Source organism: Epinephelus fuscoguttatus, linkage group LG12, assembly GCF_011397635.1.
Source record: "Epinephelus fuscoguttatus linkage group LG12, E.fuscoguttatus.final_Chr_v1".
Classification (NCBI taxonomy): Eukaryota; Metazoa; Chordata; class Actinopteri; order Perciformes; family Serranidae; genus Epinephelus; species Epinephelus fuscoguttatus.
The window spans coordinates 3929553-3941980 of NC_064763.1; the positions used below are offsets into that span (position 1 = coordinate 3929553).

Sequence of the window (12428 nt, forward strand, 5' to 3'; positions counted from 1 at the left end):
AAAGAAAAGCAGCATAATCATTTTTGATACAGAAAGCAAAACCAAGAGATCTACTGATCTTTTCTGGATTCCAGTTGTCTCACTCATGGCCGTGGCAGATTTGCATTACATTACATTTATTTTGCTGACACTTTTATCCAACAAAGTACATTCAACCATGTGGATACAACAAAAAAAAACCCAGCAAGAATGATGCATCAGCTTCAGTAAATAAACTGATATACCTTAAGTGCTGCATTTAGGCCATGTTTACATGAAAATGATGCACTGAAAACAGAATCGTTTCATTGTGTCATGTTATCATTTTGATAACAACTGGGGAAACATAAACGATTGGCCAAAATGCAACTAAAGTTAACCATTTTCAGTTGAAATCATTGTTGTATAAACATGACCTTAGAAACAAAAAGGCCCTGTTTATACCTGCAATTAACGTGTCTTGGGCGATGCGATCACAGGTGGACAGCGCTAAATGTATGTGTAAACGACCACTTAGACACACTGTGATCTTATCACTCAAACCACTTGCCCAGGTGGTTGGTTTGACCACATATCTGTTGCAGTTTAAACGCTAATGCGTCCTGATGTGTCCCCAATGAGGACAACGTCATCAGTGCAGGATGTGGTGGTTGTTTTGGTGACAGTGCGCTTTAACTTGCCCATTTAGCGAAGCTGCACCGATACAACAGCTTGCAAGAATGTGGATGTAAAAACTGTGCACAGGGCTCTTTGACCTTCCTGGGTAAATGATGTAGGCTGTAATGAAATCTGAAGACAAGTGGTCAGCTGGAGACACATGATAGACACAGATTTGGACAGTGATGTGTCTCAGCTGTCCACTTATGTTTAGATTACCAAAATACAAGTTAATATGTTGTAAACAGGCTCTAAAAAACAGAGGAAGGTTTTTTTTTTATTTTATGGGCTGCTGTCCTGATGTCAAAAGGGAACTGGGTCCACCATTGTGGAGCCAGGACAGCATAATAAATTTGAACATTTCACAATATGTTGGTTTTTGAAAATGCTGCACATATCACCTTTCACACCCAAATCTACACCCAAACTATCTTACCCTGGTTTAGCAGTAGTGCTGTGAAGAAAGACAGACAATGATTCATTGCAGTATATTGACACGATTTTCAGGGCCTAATACATTAGAATGGCTTTAGAGAGTCTAAAATGCAACAGGGGAAAACAAAACACTTTGTTTCACAGTTTAGCATTCACACCCTCACTGTGCCTGCATTTGCACTCATAGTCTCATAAACTAATGTCACTGATTCCTTTGACCTCCACTAACAAGCACATATCCAGTTTCTGCACCACCCTAGTGACACAGTGACAGGGAACAGGCAACTAAAGGATAATACAATTGATAAGTTTATACTTCTTCCTACTCCTTTTTGCAAATGTAATTTGATGCAATTTGTAGATGGAACTTATTATGTCTTTTTTTCCTCTCGTTCTTTTTGTTATTGATATAATTTTAACTACTGCACTGTGAAATATTTTTACTGTACATTTACAGTTGACACACTTGATTACTGTGATTTAGCAGTATGCTCCAATACAAATGACTGCATTTCACTGTAATTACACAGTTAAACTCTATATATTACTGTAATTTAGCAGTATCCTTCTGTAAACTGACTATATCTACCTGCATGAATTTCACAATAAAATTCTGAATCTGATTAAATATCACATTAAAATCCTATGAGAAGATAATAATGCAATTTATTATGAAATATTACAGTTAAATATTGTAACTTCCTGGAATTAATTTGCAGTGTGTTTTTGGCTGCAGCGCCTCCTCCTCCACAGTGAAACAGAGACAGCAGTGAATGGCAGTGTGTAATCTTCAGTCGTAGGCTGTAACACAGGTGCCCAGCATTCAGCTGCCTGTGTTGCTGCTGCTGTTGTTTTGATTCTAGATCTTGGATACTGCTGCCATCTACTATGTGTAAGCATACTATCGTATGCTAGTGTAAATGAGCAACTCTTCTCTGACCAACATCTATACAGCACTACTTCATTACTATAATCATGAAATCACAAGTCACTTAGACATTAATGATGACATTTAAAATGCACAGACACTTACCAGAAAGTCCTCGCTTCAGCCATTTTGGGTCCTCAAGCACAATGAAGAAGTTTTCCTGTTTCTCGTACTCTTCCACATTTATAATGTTCACCTTTAAGGTCTGACTGGAGATATGCAAGCATGTACACGTGCACACAGGCACACACGGGCACACACACACACACACACACACACACACACACACACACACACACACGATTATATAGTATTACTTTTTTTTATAACAAAGAACTACAGTACTAGGTACTAAAAACTATTGACCAGTAAGGTAAACACACTAAATACACAATACATCCACATTTTAAACATTTGCTCTACCATCTAAATCAAATCACAAATTGAAGTGACCTAAATAATTAATCACTGTGGACCTCTAAATAATTCAGGCTTAAACAAAGTGTGCTCTTGCTCCTTAGTGTGCCAAAAAAATAGCACTAAACTAAATGACCTGTAGACAACACCTTTGTTCAACAATGTCTCTTTAGTTAATTTGTGGAATATGTTGATGAATTCTTGACAACTTGGGAGGAGATCAAACATATAACAAGGTGTAATGGTTCCAGCAAAAAAAAAAGAAAAAAAAAAAAAAAAAGAAATAAGGCTACTTAACCTTACACCTAATTATAATTCCATTGACTATAATCTACATTGTTAGACCCTTTACTGTAGACCATCTATTTTTGGCCAAGTTACATAACAGAGTCTTTTACTAAGTGTACAATTAGCCCATGTACAAACACAGCTTATATACCTGAAAATTTAATGGGAAAAGGATCTGTCACTTTACATGGGGTGACTAGTGACTAGAGGTTCCTACACCTGATCAGGGATGGGATTATCCTCAGGTGTTAGGTCGTCAGGTAATTTAGTCTAATAGGACCTCCTCCATCTGGTAATCTTTCAGTGAGGGTCAGGTACCTTGGCCAAAGTTATATAAATATAAAAGCACTGAGGCTGCTGTGTGTAAGTACTGCTGATTTCAAATAAAATAAAATCAGTCATTCATACAAGGTACACCTCCAGTGAAATGTGATCCCATCAGCCTCTTTAACTTGTGCACTGTAATTTAGTTCTTTTTGTGTCTTCTTACATTGTTGGCTGCTGCTATATAATTTTCAAAGTGGAGGTTTAGCTAGAATCCGTCAGGAGGAGAGTTTACAGACTGGTGAGTTGATTTCTAGATCTGGACTTGCAGCCACATGCCATTAACATCCAAAAAGGACAGCAGTCTTCTTGATCACTGTCTAATGTGTCTGTGGTAACCATGCCTAAGGTTCACAGACCATAAAACCATGTTTCAGTTTGTCTCCCAAGAAGTTGGCCAAATGAGAATATGGAGAAAAATACCTGTTGTGAACATAAGCTTTGTCACCCTCTATCTGCCTACACTGGAGCTACAATTTAAGTAAAATTACATCTCAATTGAATACCACTACTTTGTTAAAGGGTAAGTCTTGCTATATTCCATGTTTTTCTTAATATCAATAAAGGCAAATTAAAAGACCAAAACCATGAATAAACATGCAGTAAATTATTTTGAGTTAATGTTACAAACACTGCTGCCTGAAATACTTAAAGGGCCAGTGTGTAAAATGGGTTGAAAACAGTGACATCAGTGGTCAAATTCTAGATTGCAGGGCTCACTCGCTCACCCCTCCCATCGGGTAAATGACAGTGGCCTCGTAGGGACAAAAAGCCTTGCGCATGACTTTTTCAGGAGTAGGTCTATCTAGCGACGAGGTGAATGTTTATATTGTAATGAATCCCTCACGAGCAGGAGACCAGAGGAGCATTCGGGAAAAAGGCCCGTTTATTTGAGCACTCCAGAAACTCTGGTTAATACTCCACTCCGTCCCAAACTCTGACTCTTCTAGCGTCACAGACACACTTCATAACTTTACACACATACTCGTTTACCATACTGAGTGGGGACCCCCCCTCTCCTCTCCGCTCCGCCAATCTCCAGCCTGCACACTGACTGACAGCGTAGCCGGTAAACAGAGCTCAGCTGTTTATTTAGCCTAGCAATATCTCCGGACTATAGTAGCTGCAATGGACGACTTTGAACACGATTTTGAAGAGTTTCTTGTAGCGGACACAGATCCAGAGCCATACCTGTTTGAGCCGGAGTACACAGATGAGGAACTCCATGTGTTTGATGCTGAGCGGGCGAGAAGAGAGGCTGAATGCACAGAATGGGATTCGGTGCTACTGCTGCCATCGCTGGGGAGATATATCATCAGGAGGGAAAGCGCCGCAGAGAGTGCATCACAAGCAGTGAAGTTGCGTCTTCTTTTCCTCGCAGATGGTGGTTCGGGTTCTTTCTCTCCTGTTGCGTGGTAAGTGTGGTCCATTCGCAAACTTTATAACTAAAAAAACTTTTCACTACTCTCTATCGATGAACTACTAACACTCTGTGCTGTTTCCTCCTCCTTTTTCCTTCCTTCTGCTGTCTTCATTGGTTCATTTATACACGCGAAACACGTTCTCTGGCTGGCTGGATTGTCCGCTCGGGCTGCCGTACATACATGGTGGCGCAAGATGGCGACCTCTCTAAAGCAAGGCCCTTGCTATATATATATATTTATATATATATATATAAAATATATAATTATATTATATATAATATATATATAATAAATATATAATATATATTATATATATATATATATATAATATATATATATGTATATATATGTATATACTGTATATATATATAAAAGCATAATTATAAGGCTACAAAAACCAAACGAATTTTATTTTATAGCGATTATACACTTGTATAAACATATAATGGGTAGAATATTCAGATTCAGATTCAGATTGACAATAAACCATGCCAAATATTACACACTGGCCCTTTAATATATAACTTTGGCATATGTCAACCTGGACCCTACTTCCCCATGTAAATTGGTCAAAGAGACTGATATGAACAACAATTTTTGAAATTGGTTCAAGAGTGAGCAAATGGGCAGTTGTGGGACTGGCTTTAATGGAAGCACACAGGGCAACTGAACATTGTCACTATATGTCCATTTCAAATGGTTGTTTTCACCACAGAAAGGCTCAGATTGTTATTGTCAGTGTCTGAAGTGGCCCTTTACCTGTCACTTGATCCGGTCTGTTTGCTATTGAATCGTTAAGCAGAAGTTTCCTTATGAAATATCATGAGATGTCATGAGATGTCACTTGTGAGTTCTGGAGAAAGTATAATAACCAGAGTAGTTTATGTAGTTTAGTGTTATGTAAAAGATATTTAGTATCATGGATGATTTCAGTGATGTGGATGAGGCTTTTGAAGTTTACTGCTGCCCCTATTTATGTGAGCCAACGTATAGGGATAAAAAGTGGACAAGATGACAGAGGAAAAAAGGCAGCGGAGGGTGCCATAAAGAGGAGGCCATAAAGCTGGTGGTGTTCCTACGGGTGCTGTGACCCTGTGGGCCCACAGAGGAAAAATGCCTTTGTTGTAAAGAGTGGTTTGTATTTGTGCATTTCCGACCAAGAGTGGATTTACCTGCTGCAGATGAGTGGAGGTAGGCCAGTGCTATTAGCTAAAGTTATTATGTTGAAATTACATAACGTTACACATGCATGGCAGGATAACAGCAAAAACAATCAATCAATAAACAATTAGGAGGAGCAAAATATCAACTGATTCAGCTCTGATTATAACAAATCTCTATAGATTGATTACCATTTTCATCAGCTGACATTCATAATAAAAAAAAGTGATATCAACAAGCTGATGCTATCTATGCCACAGTATGTGTGTGTGGTGGAAGAATATATTTATGCTTCACTAATATATGACCTATAATATATTTTTATGATATTTCATGCCTACATTTGCCCATACATCAAGTAGATACCTACTGGCTATGAATGATGATGATATTATTAGTTAGATTATTAGATATTATTAGTACGCACTGCTATACACAGTCTTTTCTAATAGGATAATCATTTGTTATTCCCACAGAGATGAAATTTGTAGTGTTACAGCAGCAAAGGGGATAATGTAATAACAAGAAGCATCAGCAAGATGTAATGAATACATAAACAGTAAAATAAAAACCTGCACTGCCTTTTTCTTCTCTCTCCTTGTCCACTCTTCATGCGTATACTCCATTACAAATAAATACCGGCAGTGATAGAATTCAAAGGCCTGAGCCACAGTGTTGAAATTAGGTAAATAATCATCCATGATATTGACTTTTTTTTTTCCATTTAACAAAACATTCAGAGCACACACGAACACGGCTTCAGATATGGATATAATAGGATCATCAGTTCTAGTGGTTATTGTCCTTGGGGTCCATTTGTAAAGGAAATCACCAGACACCTTCTCTTTACAGTTTTTTACAGTTGTTTAGGCACTAAAATGAAAATTTTCACACAGTTAACAGCTCTTCACACTCAAGAAGCAAAACACCTGTCCATAGTTGCACAACAATAAGTACAGACTCAGCTTCACACTTTTTGCAAAACATTACACACAGTGATTTGCAAAACTCTACACGCATTATCACACCTTAGACACAGATAAGGATTGTGAGGTTACTTCCTTCTCATTACAAAGCCCCGGCTTGCCAACGACCACACTAATGAACGAATTGGATAATCACATCCACCTAGTGTAGAAGTACACAGGTGCTTAATTGAAAATGCAGCACTCAGGTAGGTGCTATAAAAGGCAGCAGGTGAGTTCACCTGTCTTCAACAAAAATAGAAAGAGTCAGAAGAAGAAGAGGAGTGAGAATGAGAGGGGGAGCTCAAAGAGAAGAAGGAGGTAGAGGAAGAGGCCTAGGTAGAGGAAGAGGTAGAGAGGGACCTAAAGAAGTTATAGAACCTGAACAAAGAAGACGAGGACCAAATTTACAGTTTTTTACAGTTGTTTACGCACTAAAATGAAAATTTTCACACAATTAACAGCTCTTCACACTCAAGAAGCAAAACACCTGTCCATGGTTGCACAACAATAAGCACAGACTCAGCTTCACACTTTTTGCAAAACATTACACACAGTGATTTGCAAAACTCTACACGCATTATCACACCTTAGACACAGATAAGGATTGTGAGGTTACTTCCTTTTCATTACAAAGCCCCTGCTTGCCAACGACCACACTAATGAACGAATTGGATAATCACATCCACCTGGTGTGGAAGCACACAGGTGCTTACTGTAAACCAAGTGGACCACATGTAGTACATTGTCGTTTAGGACAATGTATCTTTCCATCGATCTGCTCTGGTCCACAATTGGTTCCATGAGCACCCTGAATTTGCAGTTTTATACCTTCCACCCTAATTTTTATTTGTCTACACTTTACAGTAGTAAGAAAAACTTCTATTTTGTTCTGATTTTCATTGTTGATCTGTTACTGTAACTGAGTATGGTAAGAAATAAATAGTTTCAGTCTGCAGCAGTCTGCAATCAGTGTTGTGTTGTGTTTGTTGTATTTGTGTACTTTCTCTGTATACCTCAAAGTAATCATGAAGAATGTTGTGGGTTTGACAATATCTTTTTGTCATCTAAATTATCCCTTGCATAAAAGTGTCTGGCACTTTACAACAGTAAGAAAAACTACTATTTTGTTCTGATTTTCATTGTTGATCTGTTACTGTAACTGAGTATGGTAAGAAATAAATATTTTCAGTCTGCAGCAGTCTGCAATCAGTGTTGTGTTTGTTTGTTGTATTTGTGTACTTTCTCTGTATACCTCAAAGTAATCATGAAGAATGTTGTGGGTTTGACAATATCTTTTTGTCATCTAAATTATCCCTTACATAAAAATGTCTGGCAAACAAGTCTAGCACTAGACCAGCTATTTCCTAAAATAGGGGTTTTTACAAATGTATTTTGTACTGATCACTGTAGTGTGTAACTGACTGCAATAGTGTCTGATCATTTGAAGACTGTGTTAGTGAGATGAAAACAAAACAGCATTTTTATAAATATGTGTATATGTTTTGACTGAAGTGTATATGTTTTGACTGAAGTGTGTCATTTTGCAAACAATCTAGGAGTTATGCAAATTGAGTGTGGTGTTTGGATAATTGTGTGAATATTTTGAATAAAGGAGCCCTGTTTTCAAAATTGCGTGAAAACAATTGAGGAAAAACTGTAAAAGCATACATTACAATTAAAGCCCAGGAGGAAACACTTTGCTTCTCAAAGAGAAGATTTAAGTCGCATTTGGGCAGCCAAAAAAATATTTTTTAAAACTAGGTAGTCGGAGGCCACCCAGCTTATAGTCCCATGTAAGCTTCTCCAAAGAAACCCTTGGAGTCTTACCATTACATATGAACTACCTAATGTGTTTATTAAGAGTTTTTAAAAAAAACAACAACTATGTGGTACTGGAATAGGTAAGGACTGGAAAAGATACTGTAGTCTTGGTAATATATTAATTTTAACACAATTTATTCTCCCGATCAGGGTAATGGGTAGATTTATCCGTTTCTGCAGATCAGCTATTATTTCACTAACCAATGGGGAATAGCTGTGCTTATACACATTTTTAAGATTATTGTCTAATATGATTCCAAGGTATCTTACTCAATTTGAGGACTATTTAAAGCAACTCTTACCTTTCTTGCATTTCAAACAGCACTTAGAAAAAATGTGATTATCCACAACTCCCTCCAAAGGCCTACTCCCCCCTCCTCTATTACGTCCTCATTACGTCTATGATAGACGTAGGCGTTGGAAAGGTAACTTTAGATACACGGAAGAGGAGAGCGAGTGTAACACGCCAAAAGAAGAGTAGAAGAGAAGAGGAGTAAAACACGCTGCTGATTGCTGAACGAAACTATGGAGTCGGACTCAGAGGCACCGGTAAGTGAAATTCTACTAAAAGATATTTAGTAAAATTCAATTCAATAACGTTAGGTGTTATAAAATGCTCTCATAACGTTCAGTTACTTTGGAAGTCTGATGGACTAACATTATCAATTTTAACGTAATTATCGTAAAGTTAGCAGTTAACGTTAGCTAATGTTATCCATTAGCAACTGGATGCTGTGTTGTCATATAACATTATAGCCTATGTTACATTGGAGGCAAACTAAAAACACCCGTCCAGCAGAAATTCTGCAATCATCTCATCCCTTTTTAGCTCAGGATGAAGCTGCATCAGTCTTCGCCATCGCTCGAAAGCAGAGCTGATGTTGACCCGAGTTTTGGCTCTTGCAGCATCGAGTTCTCTCTTGGTGTTAGCTTATTCTGCAATATTCTTTCTTTTGCCAACTGATATCCCTGTTGGAGCAGCTGGAGGTGGAAGTCGTGGTCTGCATTTTTCGGCCATTGTTACGGAGAAAAGTTTATATCCACAAGCGTCCCTGTTACTAGCCTATTTGTTGTCTCACAGACTCACTGTTCCTGGTTGGAGGCGGGGGGAGATGTTATGCAAGCGGTTACATCAGTCGGAGGCCTCCACGTGGGGAAGACAGACAGGACCAATCATTGCAATGATTGGTCAGAATTTTAAATGAGCTTCTTTGTTGATATTCAACATAATCAAACTTTTTCATAGTTGACTTTATATCCTGAGACAGACCCAAATGTATCTAGAAGTATTTGTAATTTAGAAAGGGAATCAAATGGATTCGTCATATAGAGAATTATACCATCCACTAGAAGACTAGTTTTATGGATTGTTGGACCTACTTTAAAGCCCTTTATGTCTGCATCTTGCCTGATTACCTAAGCCAGAGGCTCAATGGCTAGGACAAAGAGCCCAGGAGATAGGGGCAACCCTGACTACCAGATCTACTCAAACAGAAAAGGGTGGACATCTGTCCATTGGTGATGATTCGGGCTTGAGTTTTTTTTATATAGAGTGCTAGCCCAATTAATGAAATAAGTAATGGCTATCCTGGCTCAGCCCTGGAACTGGCCAAATGGAGTGTAAACAACCGACACAAATTATTGGCAGAGGATCTCTTTGAGATAAAACCAGTCTCATCTGAATGGATCAATTTTGATAAATATTTACTTAGCTTGTTTGCAAGAGCTTTAGAGCAAATGTTGATGGCCTCCTGATGCCTTAAGGAAAGTGTCCTGAATAAAAGAGACGTCATCATAATTCGGCGCATATAAATTCAGAAGCGTCCAGTATTAAATTTGACAATATATTAACATGTAACGGCTTAATAGATCACAAATTGTTTCCTGAATAGTAACAGGAACATTTTTCTTTATTAAAATAGTGACTCCTTTTGCCTTAGAGTTAAAGGATGAAGAAGACACTTGTCCTAAACAACAGCTAAATCTGTTTTGACCTTTTTTAAGTTCAAATAAACACAAGAAGTTTGTGCTCTAGAGAACAGATGACATCCATCTCATGCTCTATCCCTCCTAATGGAGGGATATCCGGTGGAAAACCTACTATCCTATTCTTCTCTAAATCTGAATATGTATTTCTCAAATATTCTTCAACCTTTAGCCTTTCTGCTTTGAGCTGCCCTCCCTTTTCCTGGCTAAACAATTCTTTAACAAACTTAAAAGGGTCCCTGAAAAAACCTGTCCTTACATGTGCCTTCTTCCTCCTCTTTTTCCTGAGATGCTCTGCCCTTCGAAGAACTGCTAGTCTGCTTCTCAACTCCTCTTGCAACACATTAATTCCCTCCCTTTCTTCTTCTGTAGCCTTTTTCCACTGCTTTCTTGACTGTCTCCTTTCCTTAACTAACTTCTCTATTTCTCTTTGCTGCCTAGACTTACCTGACTGTACCATCTCACCCCTCTTTCTCTCATGCACCCCAAACCTCTCTGCACCATATGAAGTAAATTATATCTCCCATCTTTTCTAACTTTTCTACTGCATTTCTTCTAAGTCTGCTTAAGATTACTGACAAATCTCTATTAACTATCTCCCATTCTCTACTGTCATTTGCCCTAGGCCATCTAACTCTAATCTTTTGCTCCATGGTTCTCTCTCTGACTGGCATACTGACCTCAGTGTCATCTCCATCCTCTCTTAGTACCCCCTCCTCCTCCTCCTCAGGGGCAGTGTTACTGATATCCTGCGAACTGTGGTTTTCTACCTGCCGCTGGACTTCATCTGACTGACTCGACTGACTTCTTAGGAAGTACTGATCAATGCAGCTACTCTGCCCTTTCTTTGCCACACACTTCTTCTTTCCCTGATGAGTTCTGAGGCCTTTTATTGATGTTACTGCCAGCCGCAAATACAAACCTGAAGCATCTTGTTCTCGACTGTGCTACTTTTGTCCTCTATAGATGCGCTCGCCTTGCCCTGAGTGTTGCTAATTCTAGTCCTGGTGGATAGGTCCATGCCCCTACCCTTCACTGAGTCATAGATCCAATGCATAGATGTGTCTGTTCCAGTGTCTGTTACCGTGTAATCCACCTGTGATTAATTTTCCACCCCAGCTCTCGCTGACTCTTGGGGTATTTTCCCTATGTTGTCTGTAGCTAATTTTGGTTGTAGTAAGGCTGCTAGGCCTCACCACTGCTACCATGGGTTGCTAGTCCATGCCAGCACCTTTGGGGTTTTTTCCCTCCTGTCAGCTGTCTTTCCAAGCGGCCACATGGTCTTTCCCTTGTTGACAGCTGCCCTATTCACAGCAGTCACTAGCTGGGCTAGTTCTGAATTCAAATAAACACAAGAAGTTTCTGCTCCAGAGAAAGGATCAGCACTCAGTGAATAACCTCCTAAGCCCTATGATAAGCTATTATGGCAAGGCTTAACTATACAGACCAGTGAGCAGTGATAACTAACATGTCTTTGGGGTCATCAGGTGGGAACCTCCTTTCACCAGTGTTTTGTCTAGTTGGTCCCACAACACCTCCAGGAGGCTAGACAGTGATCTCTGGCATCCCAGAGACACTCCCCTAATGCCAGGTCTCACTGCTCCCCGCACCAACCCAATAACCTCCTTTACCTTACTTACACATGGCTTTCTCAGCCCAAACAGCACTGCCACCTTCAACAAACCCAGGCTCCATTCATGCGAGCTCCAGGTAGAAGCAGTGCTGATACTACCTTTCCTAGCACATTCACCATACTCTATTTCACACGCTACATAGCATAACTCCAATGTAAGCTAAAGTTAAAGGAGATAGAGAAGATAAACTCACAGGATCAGCAAACACTCTCTACTTGATCTCAAGGAGTTATGTACCCTGCTTAGTAGTTCCCCCTGCTGGCCCCCAACTGACATTATTCTTCTTCATCCAAATCCACTGACTAGCTCTGGCTGCTTCATCTGACATTTCCTTCACTGTCTTCCTCAAACTCTGTCCCCACACTCCGAGTTCCCCCAGGAGTGAGACAGCTGATCTTGCTATGAA

The 12428-nt window shown here is 39.2% G+C and overlaps 1 protein-coding gene across 7 annotated transcripts in view; it reads right to left on the minus strand.

Annotated features, from left to right (window-relative positions):
• Positions 1-12428, minus strand: part of slc8a2a (solute carrier family 8 member 2a) — a 115336-nt gene that overhangs the window by 24240 nt on the left and 78668 nt on the right. For all 7 annotated transcript variants that reach the window (XM_049591505.1, XM_049591503.1, XM_049591506.1 and 4 more), the window contains one exon: positions 2105-2208. In XM_049591505.1, the coding sequence (XP_049447462.1) occupies positions 2105-2208 (104 nt within the window). The remainder of the gene's footprint in view (positions 1-2104; positions 2209-12428) is intronic.